This window comes from Eumetopias jubatus, unplaced genomic scaffold (assembly GCF_037043125.1).
Source record: "Eumetopias jubatus isolate StellerSeaLion01/CBP00866 unplaced genomic scaffold, mEumJub1_p1.0 scaffold_1, whole genome shotgun sequence".
In the NCBI taxonomy this organism is placed as follows: Eukaryota; Metazoa; Chordata; class Mammalia; order Carnivora; family Otariidae; genus Eumetopias; species Eumetopias jubatus.
Genome location: NW_028274807.1, coordinates 158,647,104 through 158,672,562, shown reverse-complemented (window position 1 = coordinate 158,672,562; position 25,459 = coordinate 158,647,104). Strand labels below are relative to the sequence as shown.

Genomic DNA, 25,459 nt, shown 5'->3' with positions numbered 1-25,459 from the left:
GGACACAAATACAACGTGCAGCAAAGCACAGCAGGTGCAGAGCACAAGAGCATGCAATTTATAGGGAGCAGTCGGGGCAAGTACCCCAACAAGGGGTTGGAGCAGAGGCCAGAAGGAAGTGAGGAACAGGCTTTGAGGATATCTGAAGGAAGAGTGATCCAGAGAGGGCTGTGAGAGCAAAGGCCTGTGGTGGGTGTGGGCCTGGGTATGGAAGAGGAGTAAGGCCGCAGTGTGGCAAGGGGAGGGAGGTGGGGCAAGCTGATGAGCATGGGAGTGGGGAGAAGCTCCTTCTGACCCCCTGCTTGCTCTTTGAGTAAAGCATGCTTTGGAGCTTCACACCTGGAGCCCCTGTGTCTCAATCTCCCAGGGACCCAGCCCTAACCAACCTCTGTCCCTTTCAGCTGCGCCCTGAGTAACGTGAAGAAAGTGTCCCTGGAGCTGGGAGGGAAGTCGCCCCTCATCATCTTTGCTGACTGTGACCTCAGCAAGGCTGTGCAGATGGTGAGGGCCTGCCTTGGGGGGTGGAGGTGGGGCACTCATCTCTGATTCTACAGTCAAACTCACACATTTGGCCTAGACTGGAAGGGGCCTGGGGCACAGATGACATATGCCTTCTAGAAAACAGACTTCCCAAGAAGTTTCATTATTGTCAAGATTACTGAGATCAACTTCACAGAATGGGAAATGTAAGCCACGGTTCCATCTGTTCTGAAATCAGCATGACTTTTCCTTTTTGCTATGTCCACTTGCCCAGCTCCACCACTGACCCACTGGGCAGCCTCAGGCAAGTTACTCAACGTTTCTGGGCCTTGTGTTCTCACCTATACCATAAGGAGAATACTCCTATGGTTGTTACAGGGATTCAACAAGCTATTAAGTCTGAAGCGCTTAGATGTGGCAGGTGCTGTGTGTCAGTGGTTCTTAAGCTCGTATTATCATTGTCATTGTTATGCTTCGGTCCCCCTCTCCACATGTGTGAGAGCAAGCCAGTTCAACCAGATGTCCAAGTATGCCCCATTCCGTCTAAGTCTCACTGTGCCTTGGAGGATGATGTGATGCCCAACATGGACACGAAGGGGAATGCAGCCTCAGATAGGGAAACTGAGGGAGGCAAATCCAACAGCCCAAGAGTCTTGGCCCCAGTGACAAGGGCATTGCTGCAGGGCCAGAGGCCCAGGCCATGTCATTGGGCAATGCAATTCCAGCTACCAGGTTTCCCTCCTCCCTTGGCCCCCCACATAGGGCTTCCAGGTCCAACATGCAGGCTCCCTTGAGCCTCTGAGGACATTTATTCTGGAATCCTGCCAGGAGTTCTCTGAGGCCTGGGCTGGCACCCAGTCCCTCCCAAGACAGGGGGCTGCCTGCCTGCCTTTGCCTGCCATCTGCTGCCTGCCCCAAGCTAACAGACTCTCCAGGCTCAGCCCCAAGAGTGTGGACTCTGACCCCTCCTGCATCACCCCAGGGAGCACGCTGGCATACAGGGTCTCCAGGTTCACTCTACTCCATTCCACTCCACTCCCTCTTGTCCTCCACTCTCTGTAATGTGGACACAGGTGTCCCCCCAGGGGATGGGATTCAGCTCTCCTCTTGAGGTGACTGAAGAATGAGTAGAGGCTGTATGTCCATTGCTGGCTGGGCCTGGCCCACCATCCCACTGGAGGTCAGGACACACACATTCCTCCCCTTCCCTATAAGAAGGGGGTACATGGGCCTGGTGGGGTGTGGGGGGGCTGGCACCCTGGGAGCGGTTGTAAGCCAGCATCCTTATCCATTCTCCAAAGGGGATGAGCTCCGTCTTCTTCAACAAAGGGGAAAACTGCATTGCAGCGGGACGGCTTTTTGTAGAGGACTCGATCCACGACCAGTTTGTACAGAAGGTGGTAAGTTCTGCTGCGGAGTCTTCACTGAGACAGCCACCTGCGCTGTAGGAGGTAGGGGGCAGGGAGGCAAGGCTGGGTCAGGTGGAGTTGGGCACTGTCCATCTGAGTCAGGAAACCCTCACACAAATCTGTATCCTTTTTCACGTGTTTTCATTATTTCAGCAAGAAATAGTAACCCTGCAGCTCAAACTGACATAACCAGAAAGGGGCTGTCCTAGGTCAGCTCCCCAGCAGTGAAGCCTAAGCCAGGAGTTCAGGTGCATGTGGCTCACTATTGGCGAGCTGTCAGGTGAAGCCTGGGAGGTGAGAGGGACCAGGAGAGGACAGGGAAAAGACATGGTCTCAAGTGACATCCAGCCTTAGCCTGACCCACAGGTAGGAGCTCTGGAGCACGAATGATACCTCGTAGGTGGACCCCTGGGGTCCAAGGGCCAGGCTTTTATCCCCTGTCAACAGTTGTTGGCTATGAGTGTTCATGGGCTAGAGGAGGTCTCCCTGGGACCTGGGACCGTCAGCAGCCACCTCTCTCGGCTGCTGCAGGGTGGGTACTCACATGTAAAGAGGATGAGGTGTGGTACTCACAGCATCTCCTACATTCTTACAACATAGAACCAGAAAGGAAGTCACTCTGTCCCCACTGATTCTGTTGGAAAAGGGTGTAGGGAAGGATGCTGGTTGGTGTGACTGGGTCCCAGGTCTATCGCTGGTCCATTCAGTGATTGCAGGGCCTACGGAGCTCTGGTTGGCTCAGCTTCAGCCAAGAGCCCCTTCCCCATATCCTGGAGAGCAGAGTCTGATCCCAGTGGATATGAGAGGGGATGCTGAACACAGCCCCTATGTGCAGGTTTTAAAAACTATATTTAGGAAGCCAGGAAAAAAGAGAAAGCAGGACTGGTATAAGGCGAGGCAGCTGTTAGGAAGGAGTTCTGGAGATGGTTTTGGATAACGGGTAAAAATATGAAAGGCAGTGAGGAAACAGGGTTTCTAGAAGGGAGTGTAACAGCTTTTGCCGCATAACAAGCTACTCCCAAAACTTAGTGGCTTGGGATAACAGCAGTTCATGCAGTCACAGCCCTGCAGGTTGGCACTGTGGGCACCAGCCCAAGTCCACCAGAGCTTGCTTGTGCATCTGCGGTCAGTGGGGGCACTTGGTGGCTGTGTTGGGATGGCTTGTCTTTGTACCTGGGGTCCTTCATCCTGCAGCATGTGCTCGGACACATGCAGGGCCAATGGCAAGACTCCTAAGAGTGAGAATAGGAGTGTAGAGGCCTCTTGGGGAGTGTAGAGGCCTCATGGGACCCCTAAAGTTTGCTTCTGCCACATTCTGCCAAGTCACAAGCCAGCTCAAATTGAAGGAGTGGGAAACCAACCCTATCCTGATGAGAAATGAATACAATACATAACCCACTGTAGTTTGGGAGCTGGGCAGCCTGGGTGAGCGAGTCCATCACTGCTATAAGCCCAGTACAGGACTGGCTGAACCTGGGGCATGGATGGGGAGTCACGATGGAGGGCCCATGAAGGAGCAGCTCACTGAGTGGATGTAGTTGCAGGAAACATAGCTGGGCAAGCCCAGTCCCCTCCAGGAGTCTGCAAAGGAGTTGTCAAACCCCCACAGGGTGAGGGCAGGGGTCAGAATCCCAGGAGAACTGTCAGGATAATTTCAACTCCCAAATACAGGTAGCGAGAGGCACATCCAGGACACTCAGCATTATTGCTCTTGGCATCCTAAGGATGGAGTTGGGGGTGGGGGGTGGTTGGTGGCCAAGTGGGAGCAGAGAAGGGGAGCAAAGCAGGGGATCAGGACTCCCTTCAGCACAGAAGAGCTAAGGGGTCCTTGGTGAGAGGGCAGGGGGTGGTCCTTGGGGGCTTGAGTGTCTTCTGATTAGGCCTGGCTAGGGGGTGTAGAGCCTGAATGGAGGGGTGAAGTAGCCCTGGCCTCGGTGGAGGAGGAGAAGGCCAGTCAGGCCTGACCTTGATGCAGCCACAGTGAGGGTAGAGATGACCTTGTTTGGTCTTAAGAAACCGAGGAAAAAACCTGCAGATAGGTGACAATAACAGGAAAGGTGAACTCCAGCCAGGAGCCCAGAAGGTCTAATGTCTACCTCCCACTGGTTATGCCATCTGAGTTCTTTTCCATAGCACAGCATCCCACATTCAGGGGCTTTTCTGACTCTGCATCCAACCCCAGAATCCATCAGATACCATGTAGCACATCTTTTGTGGAGACCCAAACCCAAGGTAAAGCCTAGACCTACTTTTAGGTTGGCTGAGGCAACAGGGAAGGCTTCCCAGAGGAGGGGGACTTGAAGCTGGGCTCTGAAGCAGGAAGAAGTAGGAGCAGGAGTGGGTGGACTCAAAGCCCAGGCCCCTCCACTCCACTTAGAGTCTATTCCTCTTGTCACCAGGGCATTGCAGCAAGACATGTGTTTCCCTGCCCTACCCCCATTCCATATTCTGGAGGCCCCAGACAAATGTTCTCTCAGCTTCTCAGCCTATGAAGCTGGGTGCGGGACCACTGTAGGGACACACTCTTTGCTGGCCCATGTCTGGCCCTCACCCTGTCCCTGGACACCTCCGTTTTCTCAGCCTGCCTGATGCTAGGCTTGGGTCTCCTTGCACATTGGATACCTTTGGGGTTTCAGCCTGGGAGGCAGATTTGGAACCAGAATAGAGACCATCCTGAGGACATGTGGACTTTCTTCACAGCCCAGTAGCTGGTCACCGAACATGCAAACACGTTAGGTGGGTCAGGCTGGGAGTATCATCAGAAACCACAGTACCTGAGCAGAACCTGACTGGGAGGACTCTCCACAGGTAGAAGAGGTGAGGAAGATGAAGATCGGCAACCCTCTAGACCGGGACACCAACCACGGGCCACAGAACCACCAAGCCCACCTGCGGAAGCTGGTGGAGTACTGCCAGCGTGGTGTGGAGGAAGGGGCCACGCTGGTCTGTGGTGGGAGTCAAGTCCCTCGACCAGGTCAGTCAGAGCACTCCTGGCTCACCTCAGAGCACTCATGGCCCACTGGGGTGACCTGGAGGGCAGGCAGCATGGCCTCTGGTCTCCTGCCCCACTCTAACTGGAGGTATGTGAAGGCCACGGTTAGGCTCCCAGACCTCAGGACTCATTTGGTACATTGGCTGCAGTGGCCTTGGCTATTTGGACCCCGGCCAGACCAGGTGTGGTACTGGCAAGGTGAAGACACCAGAGCTGAAATCCAGTCAGTGCTGGTTTAATGCGTATCATAGTGGACTTTGATTTGCCATGAACATCTCCGCATCCTTGAAGTTCTTTCCTCCCGTGGATTCCGTGGCACTGGCTTTCATGTCTTTCTGTCTTTGGCATTACTTCTCAGCGGTTACTTTTCGCTGAACCTCCCTCTCCACCTGTGCCTTAAATGGAGGTATATCCCCAAGTCTCTCCTGAGCTTGGAGCGATTCTCATGGCAGACCCTTTCCCTGAAGGATCTCACCCCCCGCAGTGGCTCACACCCTCCCAAGTATCTGTCTCCTGGCTCCTCCTCATCCAGAAATCCTGACCACCTAGACACCTCCACCCGCATGTCCCCAGGCCCTTCAGACTGAATGGGTACCAAATCCATCACATCATCTGACTGTCCTGACCCAGACATACACTTGCCTCTCTAGAATCTTCCATTTGGTCAGGTCACTGGAGCCAGAGGAGCAGGGGCTGTGGCATGGACTGTTTGAGATGCTTCCTTGTCAGACTGCCCACCACATGGGGACAGGCACCATGTCTGTCTTCTACACTATTAGGTCCTTCATGCCAGCACTGAGACTCATACCAAACCTGAGTTAATTTGATGGAAGGAAGGAAGGAAGGAAACAATGAATTCTAGACTCCTCTCTTTTCTTGACCCCCTACTTTAAATTAATTGCCTCATTCTCTTAAATTAAAAATCTGTCTTCCTTCCCTGCATCCCTGTTGCCATACTGCTGACTCTGCAGCTTGTTTTGCCTGCGCCATCATATCTGCTTCCTGAGGAACGTTTTGTACCATGCTAACCCTTTACCTATGGTAGCTGCCAGAATTCTGATTATGTCTCCCCCAATGTTGAAGCAACTTATACAGTGACCCATCCTCCTACAGCAGCAAGCTCAAACTCTTCACTTCATACCCAGGGTCTTCCATGGTCCTAAGCTAACTGGCTTGCCCATGACCCATGCTCCAGCCACATTTTACTCTCTCTGAGTACATCTCATGTTTTCCTGCTCCCTGGGCTTCTGCTGCTCCTCTGATTAACAAACACCTCCCCATTTCCTCAACTGGCAAATTCATCAACGAGCTCAAATAACATCCAGGCCCAGACCATAGGTGTTCCTGTGTCACAGATGTTCCCTGGCACCTCATACAGTGACAGTTTTATAGCCACTGATGGCCACTGACAGCTACCCACTTCCTTGCCCTCAGTAGACTAGGGGCTCCATAAGGCCAGAGTTCAGGGTCTGATGGGAAGGAGTGAAGTAAAGGCATGGTTTGCAGAACAGTTAGGGGGATGCAGCCCCCAAAAACCAGGACACTGGGGAGCCACTATCACTACCCCCTGGCCTGAGGGCCCAGAGGAGGGAGCAGAATTCCTGGAACCCGGTGAGGAGCAGAGCTGTAAGCTACAAACCCGACTGGACATCAGAGGATGAGGGAGCCTCATCGAGAGGGGAAGAGTATAGAAAGAATAGAAAAGGGACAGAGCCCGGCCAGTGCAGAGCCTCCAGCACCTGGTAGGCAGCAGCTCGTTTGCAGACTGAGAGAATACAGGCCATACCACATGAATCAACATGCGTTCATATCTAGCGTAGCTTTTTAAAAACTGTAGTTAATGTTAAAATATAATTTATAAATGTATGAAAAGTATGGAATACTTTATTAAGTTGTTTTTAAAGTTAATTTCTTTCCTAAAAACTGGAAAGAGAAAATTTCAAGTCTCTCAATTTTCCCTTAGTCAGGCTAAATTACATCTCAGTCCATTAAGGTCTCCGGGTCCCCGGGCTCTGTGTCTAGAGGAGAAATAGAGGAAGCATTTCTGCTGTCAGAGGTGGTTCCATCTACAACCAGGGCCTGTAGGGGCAGCAGTCTGGATGGGAGGAGGTGGTGGGCTTGTGTTGACAGGATAGCAGGAGGCTGTATCCTGCCTGAAAGTAGTCACCCTTGCACCTGGGGCGTGTACCTGCACTGAGGGGCCAGGAATCAGGGAGACAGTCCTGAGAGGTCCTGTCCATCAAAACCCATGTCCAAGGATCTCCCACCCCCAGCTCAACCTACTCCACAGGGACTGATCGAGAGCCATCTGAGGGCCTGCACTAGGTAAAGAATCTCCACTGTATCACAGACCAACACTGAGCGGCTCATCTTCCTCAGCGGTATTTAGTTGAAAGGGTTGTTGTGAGGATGCTGTGAACTCATACGCCTGGGGCAGGAAAGCCACCCACCGTCTGTAGCATCCACCACACAGGTGTCACAAACTGCAGGATGTGTGCATGGTGGCTGGTGGGGCCCAGGCCTGGCTGGGGAGAGGACCACCCACCTGCACACCATGGACCTCTGTCTCCCCTGTAGGTTTCTTCTTCGAGCCAACTGTTTTCACGGACGTGGAGGACCACATGTTCATAGCCAAGGAGGAGTCCTTTGGGCCCATCATGATCATCTCTCGGTTTGCTGATGGGTAGGGAGTCCTGCTTATATCTCTTGAGAGCCTGATCCTCTTGCTTGCCTTACTGGGGTCTTTGCTTGAGCTTTGTGGAGGGGAGTGCAGAAGGGGAATGCAGATGGGGTGGGGGCTGTGGATACAGCCTAGCTTCCTGCCAAGTCCTTTTCAACCACTGAAGTTAGGAGAGCCCTAGGGGACCTGCAAGGCTGTGTCCCACTGAGAGTGTCTTCCTTGTCTCTCTGATGCCTCTCACAGCATTCTGGGTTCTGTTCTTATCCACTGCTGCATAATAAACCACCCCAAACCCTGGTGGCTTAGAATAGCAAGTTACTTAATTCACTTGTGAGTCTTCAATTTGATCAGGGTTCCATGGGGCTGGCCGCCTCTCCTGTGGACCATGTCGGGGCAGCTGCTCCTCGGCACCCAGCTCAAAGAAGGCAGGTGGAAGATGCAAGCCTCCTCAAGAACCATCAGTTGGCCTCAGAAAGCCCAGAAGCCCACTTCCACCTGTCTTATTGGTCCAGCAAGTCACTGAGGCCAGACCTGTCTTAAAGGGAGAGGAAATGGGCTGGCCATAATTGTTCTACCATGGGTTCTTTTCCTGACTATTATTTTTCAGAGTAGCACCTTTGAGCAGATTACAGAATGGCATCTCATCCTAGATACCCTATATTTCCAACTATCAAAAAATTACCAAAATTTTCTTTACATGCTGATTGTATTAGAATGAGATACTTTTCTCCCATCTACCAAGCATTGTGCTCAGTTTCAAGCCTGTGATGTCTGTGGATGCCCCCAGTGTAGCTGCCCAAGGAATGCCTTTCCATGTGTGGTGGGTCCCCAGCCTGCCCCCTTCCCTGGGCTCCCATCCCCCTGTCTACACAGTGAGGGGCTCACCCATGATGACCAGAAGAGTCTGACTGCTCTGCCTCCTCTCTGTCATTCTTTCCTCTTTGCTTGGCTGCCCTATCTCCTCCACACTTGCTGTAGGCCTGGCACGTTTGCTCAGAGGGTCCTATGTGGTGGGGAGCTTGCAGTGGGCCAGGCACCCCCCTTGGAGGAAGGGGTGCCAGTCTTTCTGTGTCCCATGCCCAGGGTGGCCCCATGGTGCTCCTCACAGAGTTCTTCCTGGGTTTTCCCTACAGCGACGTGGACACTGTGCTGTCTCGGGCCAATGCCACGGAGTTTGGCCTGGCTTCGGGCATCTTCACCAGGGACATCAACAAGGCCCTGTACGTCAGCGACAAGCTGGAGGCCGGCACCGTGTTTGTCAACACATACAACAAGACTGATGTGGCCGCTCCCTTTGGAGGGTTCAAGCAGTCTGGCTTTGGCAAAGACCTCGGTAACCTAATCCTGAACATCTGTTAAGGCCCCTTGGTGCCAGGCCCTGTCCTGGGGACCGATGGTATAGCGTTGACAAGATGGCTCCCAGTGCTCACTTCTCACTGGGAGTGGACAGGGGATAATTAAGGCAGTAAACAAGATCCAGCTGGGAAGTGAAGAGTGGAGGAAGTGGGTAAGACAGAGTGATCTGTCCAGGAAGATCAGGAGGGTCATTTTAGAGGGGACCAGGGTGGGCCTCTCCAAGGAGGTGGCGCCTGCACTGAGGTTCGAGTGGCTGGAGGAGGCAATATAAAGACATGTGTTCCCAATTGAGAGGACAGCAGGTCCTGAGAGAACCAGCTTTGGTCTTGGAGCTGCAGCGAGGGGCCTGAGGGCAGGGCTGGGGAAGTCCGGAGAGGAGGAGGCTGGGGAGGCAGGCGGCGGACCAGAGAGCAGGGCCCTGGGGGCTGCAGTCAGAGCTTCATCCACAGAAAGAGGGGAAACTGTGGAGGCCGAGTATGGAGGGCAGTGGGGCAGTGTGAGTCCCCAGTGTAGAGACAATGTCACTCAGGTGGGTAACCAAGCTCAAGCCCTGCCTGGCCTGCCAGGAGAAGTGGAGGTCTGATCTGGCACTGGGCTATTGCATGATTTAGGATGAGCGCTGCTCTCCCCATCCTGCCACCATGGAATCCAGCAGTTGATAACTGGCTCCACTTGGGGATCCCAGCTCTGATGCCCAGCCGTGGTGGTGGCAGGGAGGGCAGGGTCTGGGAGAGCAGCTGTTTCCGAGAGCCTCCATCCCTGAACCCAGCTCAGGATGCTCAAGGAGGTTTGAGCTGAGGCTTGATCATAGAGAGGTTGCTATTTCATTTTCTCCCCCCACTCCATCCTTCATACCCTGCAGAAAACCCCAAAGATGCTTGTGAAAGAAGCCCCAACAACACCCCCCAAAGCCCGACACTACACTGAGCACCCAGAGGTGGGACTCGCACTCATACACACATGCATGTACACAATGTTGGACAGTCCTGCTCCCTTTTCCCTGTCTGCCACCCCTTCTTGGTTCCTCCACTGGAATCTACAAGGGCCACTGTTATTCAGGAGGCTGTGGGTGCCGGGTCCCCAGGATCTGGTCTGTCACTTATGACCCTGGCCCTGAGCTGCTCCAGCTCATCCTCTCTGCTGCCCCCTCTTCCTGTGTCCTGTGCACATAAACCAGTCACCCCCAGTAACCCATCAGGGTTTGGCCCAGAGCCCTCAGCAGGCCCCAGCTGGTGAAGCGTGGCTCCTGGGGTCAACCTTAGCGGGTGGGGGAGATGTCAGGCAACCGCAGGCCCCACATACTGGTTGTGGGGCCAAACACACCAGCTGTGGAACACAGCCAAACTCTGGGTGCCTCTGACTCCCTTTCCCAGGAGCAGCATGACCTGGAATTAGCTGGGGGGCAGCAGTGGGGACAGGCAATGGACTGGCACCTCTGGGTGAGTAGGAGGGCACCAGAGAGCCTCTTGGCTGCCCTCGGGGCGATGGGGCTGCCGTTCCTCTAGAGGAGGTAGTCAGAGCAGGGAAGTTTCTGGAACAGTGGAACAGTTGCCCCCAATTAGTCTGTATTCCGATGCCTGTGGTGGAATCCTTATCACCCCCAACCCTACAACTAATGCAGGACCTGCCAAGACCTTGGTTTCTCTTCTGTAACTGGGGCTGAGCCTGGGCGGACCCCACACGGTTGCTACAGGGATCTGTGAGATAAAAGGGCTGCAGCGCTTGCAACAGTGTGGGACCCGCCCTAGGAGCTGCTGTGAGTGTGACCTTTCTCCATGGTACGTGCTGTCTTGCAGGAGAGGCAGCCCTGAATGAGTACCTGCGGGTCAAGACGGTTACTTTCGAGTACTGATGAAAGGTCTCCTGCGAGAAAACTCCCCTCTCCACAATGTGTCCTTGCCCTCCACAACCAGGCCTGAACCAGCCTGCCTTCTCAGGGGGAGGCCAAGGCTGCTTCCCCAGAGTTCCTGCCCTCTCATCTCCTCCTGAGCAAGCAACACCTCCACTGGAAGCACTGGTGGAAGCCCCCTGCCTGCACCTCTGTCCCCGCTGGGACATCCCCAACCCTGTCTGATCACAGTGGCCTTTGGCTAGGTGAGAAGGTGGCCCCAGGGTGAATAAAAGTTATGGCCAGTGGCAACCCTGTGTCTCTCCGTTCCATCTGTGGGTGTTCCTGGGTGGCCCTGCAGGTCCAGGCACTCGTGTGTATTGCCCAAGGAGGGTGCCCTGGGGAGAGGTGCAGCAGCGAAATGTGGGTGTGCATCAGTTAGGATGAAGCTAGGTGTGAGAGACATCTGTGGGGTGACTCTTGGGAAATGCAGAGCAGAGGAAGCAGGATGGGTTAGGGTTAGGGTTGGAACCAGCATCCCATCCCTCCACTTTGCTCTCTCTTTCTCCTCTCACCCTGCAGGACGCTGGGGCCTTCCCTTCTTCACCCCACCCACTATGTCCCAAACATTACACCTCCACTTACCTGCTGTTGCCTCACTTTGCCCCACATGGCACTCTCTGGTTGGCATTTCAACCCCCCAGCCCACCTGCTCTGCCTTTCTGGGCTCCACGGCATCTGAAGATCTTCTCTTCCCCCTGCAGTTTCCCTGGCTGTGCTAGGAGTGGCCTGGCCCAGGCTTTGCTCATTTGTTTGCTCATCTGCAAACAGCCCTTCCCAGCAGAAGAGCAGGCAACATGTGGAGCACAGGCACATGTGATCCCAAATAGAGCCAAGAAACACTTTTCTTCCCTCTTCAGACACACACACAGAGCTTGGTTTCAGCCAGGGTGCCTCTCTACAGTTCCACTTGAGACCTCTGATTTAGATGTGCAGGGCTGGGCTCCTACCTTTTTAGCCTCCCCTCTATTCAAGAATTCTCCTGAAACTATAAGGTAGTATATAAGAAAAGCCACCCTGCTTTCCCCTCCTATTTCTTTCCTGTTGTGACTCCTTTACTTTTACACAGAACACTTCACTTCTGACACTTCTGGTCATCACATGTGGGGTTTGTTTTCCACATTGAGCAATTCTCTGTGACACCAGTTGGGTGTCCTACAATTTAACTCAATTCTGACACTATCCACCCAGAGATATAGTGTCAGATCCCACAGGTTAAGAGCCCAGTCCCACAAAACTGTTCCCACCCACTTTAGATGCCAGTCACAAGTAGCAGATCTCCAGGTTGTCCCACAACTTCTATCTGATTTGGCTACAAATTGGAGGTTCCCATGACTCCCACCTGGAGTTACATTAATTTTCTAGAGGGGCTGAGAGAACTCAGAGAAACACTTATGTTTCCCAGTATAATAAGGATATGATAAAGGATACAGATGAGCAGCCAGATGAAGAGATGCATAAGGTGAGGTCTGGGAGGGTCCTGAGCACAGGAGTCTCTGTACCAATGGAGTTGGGGTGGGTGTGGATGTCTTTGCCAACCTGGAAGATCTCCAAACCCCATACTACTGGGATTTTTATGGACTCTACCTCGCATAGTCATGATCAGTCATTAACTCCATTTCTAGCCTCTCTCCTGTATCTGGAGATTGGTTGGAGGCAGGGGCTGAAAATGCCAAGCTTCTAATCATGGCTTCATCTTTTTGGTGACCAGTTGCCATCTAGGACCGCCCCCCCCCAATCACCTCAACAGAATAAAAGATGCTCCTAGTGCTCTTCTCATTTAGGAATTTACAAGGGTTTTGGGAACCCTCTGTCAAATATGGGGTCAGAGACAATATTAGTGTTCTTACTTAGGAAATTACAAGGGTTTCAGGAGCTCTGTGCCAGGAACCAAGGGCAGAGACCAATATGCATTTTCTATTATCTCACAGTATCAAAGATGAAACTATTAGTTTACTCATTTCCTTTATCCCCTTCTTTCTTGAGTTATAGAACCCCAAATTTTACATGGGCACATGGCTGACCTGCAGAAAGACAGAATTCCCAACCTCCTTTGCAGTTAGGTGATGGTCATGAAACTAAACCTAGCAGACAAAATGTGAATGGAAGTAATACCTGCCACTCCAAGAAACATGCCCTTTAAAGGGGGTGTCATGCTGTTGCTCTCCCTCTTCTCCTACCCCTGGGCTGGCTGGAAGCAGACCTAGGAGACAGGGTGGTGAGCATTTTCCAACCATGCAGATATGGCAACATCTGTGGAGGGGATAAGTGGCACACAGTGGCAGACACCTAAATACCCAACATCATGGCGGTGCGTATAGTGACTGGTACAAGGAGGTGACTGGTACATGGAGGAAATAAACTTGTCTTTTTGTGATTTTTTTTCCCTCGGAGTTTACCTACAGTGGTAGAAGGGATGCTTTATTATTTTTTTTAATATTTTTATTAACGTATAATGTATTATTTGTTTCAGGGGTACAGGTCTGTGATTGATCAGTCTTACACAATCCACAGTGCTCACCATAGCACTTACCCTCCTGAATGTCCATCACCGAGCCACCCATCCCTCCCACCCCCCACCACTCCAACAACCCTCAGTTTGTTTCCTGAGATCAAGAGTCTCTTATGGTTTGTGTCCCTCTCTGGTTTCGTCTTGTTTCATTTTTCGCTCCCTTCCCTTTGATCCTCTGTCTTGTTTCTCAAATTCCTCATATCATATGATACGTGGCTTTCTCTGATTGACTTATTTCGCTTAGCCTACTACTGTCTAGTTCCAGCCACGTCATTGAAAATGGCAAGATTTCATTTTTTTGATGGCTGCATAATATTCCATTGTGTATATATACCCCATCTTCTTTATCCATTCATCTGTTGATGGACATCTTGACTCTTTCCGCAGTTTGGCTATTGTGGACATTGCTGTTATAAACATTGGGGTGCATGTGCCCCTTTGGATCACTACATTTGTATCTTTGGGGTAAATACCCAGTAGTGCAATTGCTGGGTCATGGGGTAGCTCTATTTTCAACTTCTTGAGGAACTTCCATACTGTTTTCCAGAGTGGCTGCACCAGCTTGCAATCCCACCAACAGTGTAGGAGGGTTCTCCTTTATCCGCATCCTCGCCAACATCTGTCATTTCTTTTTTTTTCCTTTAAATTTTTTATTGTTATGTTAATCACCATACATTACATCATTAGTTTTTGATGTAGTGTTCCATGATTCATTATTTGTGCATAACACCCAGTGCTCCATGCAGAACATGCCCTCTTTAATACGTACCACGAGGCTAACCCATCCCCCACCTCCCCTCCCCTCCCCTCTAGAACCTGTTTCTTTTTCAGAGTCCATCGTCTATCATGGTTCATCTCCCCCTCCGATATCCCGTCCTTCATTCTTCCCCTCCTGCTATCTTCTTCTTATTTTCTTAAAATATATTGCATTATTTGATTCAGAGGTACAGATCTGTGATTCAACAGTCTTGCACAATTCACAGTGCTCACCATAGCACATACCCTCCCCAATGTCTATCACCCAGCCACCCCATCCCTCCCACCCCACCCCACACTCCAGCAACCCTCAGGTTGTTTACTGAGATTAAGAATTCCTCATATCAGTTAGGTCATATGATACATGTCTTTCTCTGATTGACTTATTTCACTCAGCATAACACCCTCCAGTTCCATCCACGTCGTTGCAAATGGCAAGATCTCATTCCTTTTGATGCCTGCATAATTGTGTATATATACCACTTCTTCTTTATCCATTCATCTGTCAGTGGACATCTTGGCTCTTTCCACAGTTGGGCTATTGTGGACATTGCTGCTATAAACATCAGAGTGCACGAACCCCTTCAGATCCCCACATTTGTATCTTTGGAGTAAATACCCAGTAGTACAATTGCTAGATCATATGGTAGCTCTATTTTCAACTTTTTGAGGAACCTCCATACTGTTTTCCAGCTTGCATTCCCACCAACAGTGTAGGAGGGTTCCCCTTTCACCACATCCCCGCCAACATCTGCCGTTTCCTGACTTGTTAATTTTAGCCATTCTGACGGGTGTGAGGTGGTATCTCATCGAGGTTTTGATTTGGATTTCCCTGATGCCGAGCGATATTGAACACTTTTTCATGTGTCTATTGGCCATTTGGATGTCTTCTTTGGAAAAATGTCTGTTCATGTCTTCTGCCCATTTCTTGATTGGATTATTTGTTCTTTGGGTGTTGAGTTTGATAAGTTCTTTATAGATTTTGGATACTAGCCCTTTATATGATATATCATTTGCAAATATCTTCTCCCATTCTGTCAGTTGTCTTTTCGTTTTGTTGAACATTTCTTTTGCTGTGCAAAAGCTTTTTATCTTGATGAAATCCCAATAGTTCATTTTTGCCCTTGCTTCCCTTGCCTTTGGCAATGTTTCTAGGAAAAAGTTTCTGCAGCTGAGGTCAGAGAGGTTGCTGCCTGTGTTCTCCTTTAGGATTTTGATGGACTCCTGTCTCACGTTTAGGTCTTTCAACCATTTGGAGTCTATTTTTGTGTGTGATGTAAGGAAATGGTCCAGTTTCATTCTTCTTCATGTGGCTGTCCAATTTTCCTAACACCATTTGTTGAAGAGACTGTCTTTTTCCATTGGACATTCTTTCCTGCTTTGTCAAAGATGAGTTGACCATAGAGTTTAGGGTCCGTTTCTGGGCCCTCTATTCTGTTCCACTGATCAATATGTCTGTTTTTGTGCCAGTACCATACTGTCTTGATGATGACAGCTTTGTAATAGAGCTGGAAGTCCGGAATTGTGATGCCGCCAGCTTTGCTTTTCTTTTTCAGTATTCCTCTGGCTATTCTGGGTCTCTTCTGGTTCCATACAAATTTTAGGATTATTTGTTCTATTTCTTTGAAAAAAATGAATGGCATTTTGATGGGGATTGCATTGAATGTGTAGATTGCTCTAGGTAGCATTGATATCTTCACAATATTTTTTCTTCCAATCCATGAGCTTGGAACTTTTTCCATTTCTTTGTATCTTCCTCAATTTCTTTCATGAGTATTTTATAGTTTTCTGAGTACAGATCCTTTGCCTCTTTGGTTAGATTTATTCCTAGGTATCTTATGCTTTTTGGTGCAATTGTAAATGGGATCGACTCCTTGATTTGTCTCTCGTCTGTCTTGTTGGTATGTAGGAATGCCACTGATTTCTGTGCACTGATTTTATATCCTGCTACTTTACTGAATTCCTGTATGAGTTCTAGCAGTTTTGGGGTGGAGTCTTTTGGGTTTTCCACATACAGTATCATATCATCTGCAAAGAGTGAGAGTTTGACTTCCTCTTTGCCGATTTGGATGCCTTTGATTTCTTTTTGTTGTCTGATTGCTGTGGCTAGGACTTCTAATACTATGTGGAATAGCAGTGGTGATAGTGGACATCCCTGCCACATTCCTGACCTTAGGGGAAAAGCTGTCGGCTTTTCCCCATTGAGGATGATATTTGATGTAGGTTTTTCATAGATGGCTTTTATGATATTGAGGTATGTACCCTCTAACCCTATACTCTGAAGAGTTTTGATCAAGAAAGGATGCTGTACTTTGTCAAATGCTTTTTCTGCATCTATTGAGAGGATCATATGATTCTTGTTCTTTCTTTTGTTAATGTATTGTATCACGTTGATTGATTTGCAGATGTTGAACCAACCTTGCAGCCCAGGGATAAATCCCACGTGGTTTTGGTGAATAATCCTTTTAATGCACTGTTGGATCCTATTGGTTAGTATTTTGGTGAGAATTTTTGCATCCATGTTCATCAGGATATTGGTCTATAATTCTCCTTTTTGGTGGGGTCTTTATCTGGTTTTGGGATCAAGGTAATGCTGACTTCATAAAATGAGTTTGGAAGTTTTCCTTCCATTTCTATTCTTTGAAACAGTTTCAGAAGAATGGGTATTAATTCTTTAAATGTTTGGTAGAATTCCCCTTCCCTGGGAAGCCATCTGGCCCTGGGCTATTGTTTGTTGGGAGATCATTGATTGCTGCTTTAATTTCCTTAGTGGTTATGGGTCTGTTAAGATTTTCTCTTTCTTCCTGGTTCCGTTTTGGTAGTTGATACATCTCTAGGAATGCATCCATTTCTCCCAGATTATCGAATTTGCTGGCATAGAGTTGCTCATAATATGTTCTTATAATTGCTTGTATTTCTTTGGTGTTGGTTGCAATCTCTCCTCTTTCATTCATGATTTTATTTATTTGGGTCATTTGTCTTTTCTTTTTGATAAGTCTGGCCAGGGGTTTATCAATCTTATTAATTCTTTCAAAGAACCAGCTCCTGGTTTTGTTGATCTGTTCTACTGTTCTTTTGGTTTCTATTTCATTGATTTCTGCTCTGATCTTTACTATTTCTCTTCTCCTGCTGGGTTTAGGCTTTATTTGCTGTTCTTTCTCCAACTCCTTTAGGTGTAGGGTTAGGTTGTGTATTTGAGACCTTTCTTGTTTCTTGAGAAAGGCTTGTATTGCTGTATACTTTCCTCTTAGGACTGCCTTTGCTGCATCCCAAAGATTTTGAACAGTTGTGTTTTCATTTTCATTGGTTTCCATGAATTTTTTTTAATTCTTCTTTAATTTCCTGTTTGACCCATTCATTCTTTAGTAGGATGCTCTTTAGCCCCCATGTATTTGAGTTCTTTCCGACTTTCCTCTTGTGATTGAGTTCTAGTTTCAAAACATTGTGGTCCAAAAATACACAGGGAATGATCCCAATCTTTTGGTACCAGTTGAGACCTGATTTGTGACCTGGGGTGTGATCTATTCTGGAGAATGTTCCATGGGCATTAGGGAAGAATGTGTATTCTGTTGCTTTGGGATAGAGTGTTCTGTATATATCTGTGAAGTCCATTTGGTCCAGTGTGTCATTTAAAGTCTTTATTTCCTTGTTGATCTTTTGCTTAAATGATCTGTCCATTTCAGTGAGGGGGGTGTTAAAGTCCCCCACTATTATTGTATTATTGTCAATGTGTTTCTTTGATTTTGTTACTAATTGGCTTATGTAGTTGACTGCTCCCATGTTAGGGGCATAGATATTTACTATTGTTAGATTTTCTTTTTGGATAGACCCTTTAAGTATGATTTAGGGTCCTTCCTCATCCCTTATTAGAGTCTTTGGTTTAAAATCAAATTTGTCTGATGTAAGGATTGCCACCCCAGCTTTCCATTAGATGTCCATTAGCATGGTAAATTGTTTTCCACCCCCTCACTTTAAACCTAGAGGTGTCTTTGGGTCTAGAATGAGTCTCTTCCAGGCAGTATATTGATGGGTCTTGTTTTTTGTTTTTGTTTCTTTGTTTTGTTGTTGTCGTTGTTGTTTTTATCCAATCTGATAGCCTGTGTCTTTTGATTGGGGCATTTAGCCCATTTACATTCAGGGTAGCTATTGAAATATATGAATTTAGTGCCATTGTATTGCCTGTAAGTTGACTGTTACTGTATATTGTCTCTGTTCCTTTCGGTTTATATTACTTTTAGGCTCTTTCTTTGCTTAGAGGACCCCTTTCAATATTTCTTGTAGGGCTGGTTTGGTGTTCGCAAATTCTTTCAGCATTTGTTTGTCCTGCAAGCTTTTTATCTCTCCTTCTATTTTCAATGACAGCCTAGCTGGATACAGTATTCTTGGCTGCATATTTTTCTCGTTTAGTGCTCTGAATATATCATGCCAGTCCTCTCTTGCCTGCCAGGTCTCTATGGATAGTTCTGTTGCCAATCTAATGTTTCTATCATTGTAGGTTACAGATCTCTTGTCCCGAGCTGCTTTCAGGATTTTCTCTTCGTCTCTGAGACTTGTGAGTTTTACTATTAGATGTTGGGGTGTTGAACTATTTTTATTGATTTTGAGGGGGAATTCTCTGTGCCTCTTGGATTTTGATGCCTGTTTCCTTCCTCACATTAGGAAAGTTCTCTGCTATAATTTGCTCCAATGTACTTTCTGCCCGTTCTCTCTTTCTTCTTCTGGGATCCCAATTATTCTAATGTTGTTTCGCTTTATGGTATCACTTATCTCTCAAATTCTCCCCTCGTGATCTAGTAGTTGTTTATCTCTCTTTTTCTCAGCTTCTTTATTTTCCATCATTTGGTCTTCTATATCATTAATTCTCTCTTCAGCCTCATTTATCCTAGCAGTTAGAACCTCCATTTTTTATTGCACCTCATTAATAGCCTTTTTGATTTCGACTTGTTTAAATTTTAGTTATTTTTCTCCAGAAAGGGATTCTCTAGTATCATCTATGCTTTTTTCAAGCCCAGCTACTATCCTTATAATCGTCATTCTGAACTCTAGTTCCGACATCTTACTAATGTCTCTACTGATTAGGTCCCTGGCAGTCAGTACTGCCTCTTGTTTTGTTTTTTTTTTTTTTGAAGTGAGTTGTTCCGTCTTGCCATTTTGTCCAGAGGAGAATAGATGAGTGAGAGAACAAAATGCTAAAAAAAAATGCTAACAGGTAACAACAACCCCAGAAAAATATACATTAAACAAATAAGAAGAGACCCAAAACTGTGGGGAAAAGCAAGGGGGGGGAAAGAATATGGTCAAGTTGGTGAAAATAACAGAGCCACACACTAGATTTTGGGTTTATTTTGGTCTGTAGAAGATATTGCCTCCCAAAATTTTAAAGAAAGAAAAAGTTATGTATATATATATATGCAAAAATATGGGTAAATACAATGAAGGAATGGAATATGGAATGGAAAATGGAATGAAAAAAACATATATATGCAAAAATATGGGTAAATACAATGAAGGAATGGAATATGGAATGGAAAATGGGATGGAAAATGGAATGAAAAAAAACATATATATATGCAAAAATATGGGTAAATACAATGAAGGAATGGAATATGACTGTAAAAATGAATATTAAAAAAGGAAATGATAAGAAGTTGGTTGAAAAAAGAATGAAAAAAAAATTTTTAAAAAGAGAATGTGATCAAGCAAGAGACTAGGACAATGTCATACACTAGATTTAGGGTATATTTTGGTCTGTTAGAAGAAACTGTATCCCAAAATTTTAAAGAACAAAAAACTTTCATATATATATATATATATTAAGGTTAAATACAATGAAGAGATAGAATATGACTGTAAAAATTAAAAATTAAAAAAGATTTTAAAAAATGAATTGAAAAGATGTTGGTTGAAAAAGGAAAGAAGAAAAATTCAACTAAAAAAATAGAAAAAGAAAAAAAATTTTTAATTAACCTTGAAAGACTAAAGAATCAGGGGGAAAACAGCCATAAATTCTATGTGCGGTATTCCCCTAGTGCTGGAGTTCTGCCGTTCTCATTGATCTGTAAACTTGGTCCTGGCTGGTTGTTCTTGCTGATCCTCTGGGGGAGGGGCCTGTTGCAGTGGTTCTCAAATGTCTGCTGGAGGTGGAATTGCCCCCCTTTGCCGGGTCCAGGCTAAGTAATCTGCTCGGGTTTGCTCTCAGGAGCTTTTGTTCCCTGCAAGCTTTCCATACAGCTTTAGAGGACAAGAGTGAAAATGGTGGGCTCCCAATCTCTGCCCCAGAGGAGCTGAGAACTTGGGGCCCCCCTCCTCATTGAGCCCCCAGAGAAAAGCAGCCAATCACTCCCGTCTCCCTGGTCTCTGGCCGCACTCCATGCTCACCCAGCCTGTGACCAAGCATTTCTATCTCTGACACACGTGGAGTCTCCAAACCCAGTAGATCCTTGCAGTGCACTCCCGCACCGCTCCCCCCGGGGGAGGAAGGGGAGTTTCCCCAGATCTGCCGCTTGTTGGGTCCCCACTGGAAGAGCAGTGGCCCGACTGCCACAGATCATGGTTTATGGCAACCCCGAGCTGCCAGCCCACTCCTCAGCACTGTCTCTGCAGCTGGCTTCCCTGCTCTGATACCTGGGAGCTCTGCCGCACTCAGGCACCCCCAGTGTTCACCCTGTGGGTCCTGAGACCACACGTCCCAGCAAGGGTTCCACCCCCCAATTAGCCACTGGAGCGATGTCCCTCAGCGGAGCCAACTTCTAAAAGTTCCACTTTTGTGCTCTGCTGCTCTATCACTTGCCAGTAGCAGTCAGCGGAGGCCCCCTCCCCCACTGTCTATCTTCCCGTATATTGCCTTGGATTCACCCCTCCGTTCGTCCTACCTTCCAGAAAGTGGTCATTTTTCTGATCAGAGAGTTGCTGCTATTCTTTTCTTTGATCTCCTGTTGAGTTCATAGGTGTTCTGAATGGTTTGATAACTATCTAGCTGAATTCCTGGGACCAGATGATATTTAGGTCTCCTATTCCTCCACCATCTTGCTCCAGGATTGTTTTTTTGTGATTTTTACTGCATTTCTCTTTCTCCATGTTAACAGAAGAGTTAGAGGCATTTTAGAAATATAATAAACAAAATAAAAAAATGCATGAGTGAATTGGGGCAAAGAGGAACGCAGCAGAAGGATAAAATCAGGTGTGGGTTCGTATCAAAACTGCATGCTGTGAAATTTTATGCCATTTTAAAGTTGGACCACAATTTAGCTCAGAGCTTTCTAGCCGACAAGAGTGTGAGGGAACCGGACCTGTGATCTAACTCACAGAGTCCATATGAGAGAAGAAACCAGCTAGTTTTTTTGGAGTACAGAAAGAAACCCATTTTATGAGTCCTCCTAAAAAAACAAAAAACAAAAAACAAACATTTTATCATGTGATGACCACTGCCCTATACTATTTTATAGTAGGGTATTAAGCTGCAGATTGCTGTATCTTATGACCTCCCCCAAGGTAGACTGAGCACATGTCGACCCACTGGTAGCCCAGGCGACCAACATGGTGGCATGGTTGGAACACTACATACTCCTCCAACTAAAGTGGGGTGTGGTGGAGAGGTGGATGAACTCTGAAGCTCAGTTATAGCTGTCTGTTGATCTGACTTGATCTAAACATGATGAGTAAGAGGAAATAGAATTCACCAGAAGCCATTTCAGGCAGACCCTTGTACTTCTTCAGAAGAAATGTTCTGATGAGGTAAAAAGGGGCTGGGGGGGGTTGTTCAGGATCAGAAGATGACCACAGACTTGCTCTATAAGATACAGGGAAGAGGTCTTTGAAATATGTATAGGGAGGAGGTGGGTGGACCTGGCAAATGCTAGAGGGGGAAGGTAGGGAAGGTGAACCCTGGTGGCTAAGGCAAATGGTCTTTGGGGGATATGTGAGAGTATGTGGTGGAAACTCCTTTCCCTTCTCCCTCCAAGCTCAACAATTCATCACTATTCCCTGTGCTTTCCTGTGAACTGCTCTTCCTGAGCAAACCCTAAAGAAGAGACGGTTTGTGTACCCAAGGAGACAGGCAGAAGAGAGTGTAAGAGCAAAGAACGTTCCAGAGAACAACTGGTTATGTGAGTACACACTTAGGTACAAGGTTGGGTTGTACATCCATCAGTAATCCTTCAAAAACACTGCTTCTCCCAAAGGAATGTGTAAGGTGCCTTGGGCAGAGAGTCCCTGGAGGGCACTCTAACCACAACCCAGTGGGGTCCTCTGGGCTGGGCCAAGGAGTGAAGTGCCCTTATAAACTGCATTTCAAATGGGTAAAGGAGTTTAACAATATATTGTTAAAGACATGAGGGTACACATTACTCTACAAAGAGCATCAAATTGAAATCCTTCCATACAGTAAGCAATCTTGCCCAGAATATATGCATAAGACCAATTCACTTAGGAACACAGTCTTGGTACATAGTAACATTTGATAAGTACCTAGGAATGAATGACTTGATAAATGTATCTCATCCTGGCCTTTGATGAGTTACTAAACTTACTCTGTGCTTCAATCCCCTCATCCATAAAATGTCACAGTGTTTTGAAAATTGCCTAACACTCAGTGAGGACAAGATAAATATTAGCTTCCCCATATGACTCATGGAGTGGATTAAATCAATTTCAAGATCTAGTTTATATTAAAGTTCATTGAACAAATTGTTGAGTGCCTACTATAAAAAATGAGGGCAGAATCAGAAAGAATGAAATCTTGCCATTTGCAATGACATGGATGGAATTGGAGGGTATTATGCTGAGCGAAATAAGTCAATCAGAGAAAGACATGTTTCATATGATCTCACTGATATGAGGAATTCTTAATCTCAGGAAACAAACTGAGGGTTGCTAGAGTGATGGGGAGTGGGAGGGATGGGGTGGCTGTGTGATAGACACTGGGGAAGGTATGTGATATGGTGAGTGCTGTGAATTGTCTAAGACTGTTGAATCACAGACCTGTACCTCTGAAACAAATCATACATTATATGTTAAAAAAAAAAAGAAGATAGTAGGAAGGGAAAAATGAAGGGGAGGAATTGGAAGGGGAGATGAACCATGAGTGACTATGGACTCTGAGAAACAAACTGAGGTTTCTAGAGGGGAGTGGGATGGGGGATGGGTTAGCCTGGTGATGGGTATTAAAGAGGGCACATACTGAATGGAGCACTGGGTGTTATATGCAAACAATGAATCATGGAACACTACCTCAAAAACTAATGATGTAATGTATGGTGATTAACATAACATAAAAAAAAGGATGCAAAAAAAATGAGGGCAGAATGCACAGCTGGTTTACTTCATGATTCCCAGTACAGTCTTCATATATAATACAGTGCTCAATATATATTTATTGACGAAATGAATAAAGCTGTATGCTGATCATTCTAAATTCTAAATGCAATGGGTTATCTTCTAGGGAAAAAAATACATTACTATAATTCTTTCAAGAAGTAGTAAAGAACTTGGCCAGATTTGTTTACTTTTAGAAAAACATAGAAGAGCCACCAAGGAGTTACTTCTGTATCATTCAGGATTGGTTAGCTTAACAACTCAATGAGCTTGTTTCTTACTTATGTTATGTGTCCATCACAGATTGCCAGGGGCTCTTTGTTCCAAGATAATAGCATCTGCATGGAAAAGGGAACAACAGCCTTGGAGAGTCTGTGTCAGCACTTAAGTGCTCTTCACTGGAAATGACATGTCACTTCTGCTCCTAACCATCTAGTCCAGGCTAGCCACAGAGACTCACCCAACCAAGGGAGCAGGAAGTTCAGTCTCAATGTGCCCAGAAGTGGGGGAACTGAGGACCAGGGCCAGCATTAATCACTAACCCCAACAAAGGCTCTCAGCTCAGATCAGGAAAGTTTTTTTCTTTAACTGCTAAGAAATAATTTCATACTTATGTTCCAGTGCATAGAAAAAGATGAACATTTTCTAATTCTATCTACAGAACTATCATGTTGCTAGTATCCAAACTTGAGAAAGACATGGAACCAAATGAATGGAACAAACACACAAATGGCAAGATAGTTAAAATCTGCAATAATATGCTCACAAATTGAATTTGTCTATATAGAGAGAATAATTCGTTATGACCAAATTGTCTGCATCCTAGGAATACAAAGATGGTTTAAAGGAAAATAAAATCACCTCCATTAACAATGAAATGTCATTTTCATGTACCTGTATTCAAAAATTCAGTTTGTCACTTAATAACTCTGTGACTTTGGATAAGTGTATAACCTTTCTGACCCTTAGTTTTTCATATCTGTGGAGTGGAATCTTCACAATCCTTACTTCCCAGGGTAATTGAGAGAGTCAGAAGACAATGAATCTGAAGAGTTCAGCACGTGTTTGTGTGCGATGTCAGTGCTCTATGCCAGCTGATTCTATTGCCATTATTATTATCATCACACTGAATCAATAGCTGATTCAGACACTTATCCATTTCTTTATTCCACAAATATATATTGAGCACCTACTATGTACCAGACACTTTCCAAGAGGAAGTTTCTGCCTTCATAATTTCTAGTAGGCAAAAAAACAGGAAACCAACAAGTAAATAAGTCTAGTATATATCATGTAGTGATAAGCATTTGGAGAATTGGGAATGCTGTTTTGGGGCAAGAATGGAATCGGAGAGGTATTATTTTTATGGGGTGCTCAGGAAAGATCCTTCTGATAAGGTGGGATTTCAACAGAGATATGAAGGGAATGGGAATGAGGTAGGACACTGTTCAATGTGTGACACTGTTTCTATCAAGAAATGAAGATTAATTCTACATCTCTTGAATTTGCTTGGCCTTGTGAATTTCTTTGACCAATAAGATGTGACAGATATGATGTTGTGCCAGGTCCAAGCCTTGCCCTCAAGAGGACATGAAGTTTTCACTCCCTCTGTGCTTGGAACCACCCCCACCCTGTGAACTAGCTTTTGAGCCAGCCTGGTGAAGGTTAAGAGACATGTGGCTCAGCATTGCTGGTCCCCGGAGGCACAGCCACCTAGATGGTCAGCAGCTGACTGCAGGCATATGCATAAGTCCCAGAGGAGACCAACAGATGAGCCACTCGACTGGGCTCAATCTGAATTATTGGCCTACAGGATCATGAGATAAATAAATGAGTGTTGTTTCCAGCCATGCAGGATGGTTTTTATCCCTAAGTGTCATTTAGTGAGATGGAAAGGACATAGAAGCAAGTTGGGAAGGAAGGTTGAGTGGGCTGGTTTTGGATGTGTGAAATTTGAAATGCTTATTAAGCATCCACATAGAGATGCCACGGAGGCAGATTACACAGATGGAATTAAGGGGGGAGGTCGCCATTGAAGGTTCTTAAATAGGACATGACCTTGGATTAGCTCAGC

The 25,459-nt window shown here is 46.8% G+C and overlaps 1 protein-coding gene across 2 annotated transcripts in view; it reads left to right on the top strand.

Annotated features, from left to right (window-relative positions):
* The window catches only part of ALDH1L1 (aldehyde dehydrogenase 1 family member L1), an 82,335-nt gene extending 71,566 nt beyond the window's left edge, over positions 1-10,769 (top strand). For both annotated transcript variants that reach the window (XM_028101735.2, XM_028101736.2), the window contains 6 exons: positions 402-501; positions 1,782-1,880; positions 4,698-4,863; positions 7,459-7,564; positions 8,695-8,894; positions 10,714-10,769. In XM_028101735.2, the coding sequence (XP_027957536.1) occupies positions 402-501; positions 1,782-1,880; positions 4,698-4,863; positions 7,459-7,564; positions 8,695-8,894; positions 10,714-10,769 (727 nt within the window). The remainder of the gene's footprint in view (positions 1-401; positions 502-1,781; positions 1,881-4,697; positions 4,864-7,458; positions 7,565-8,694; positions 8,895-10,713) is intronic.
* The last annotated feature ends 14,690 nt before the right edge of the window (positions 10,770-25,459 follow it).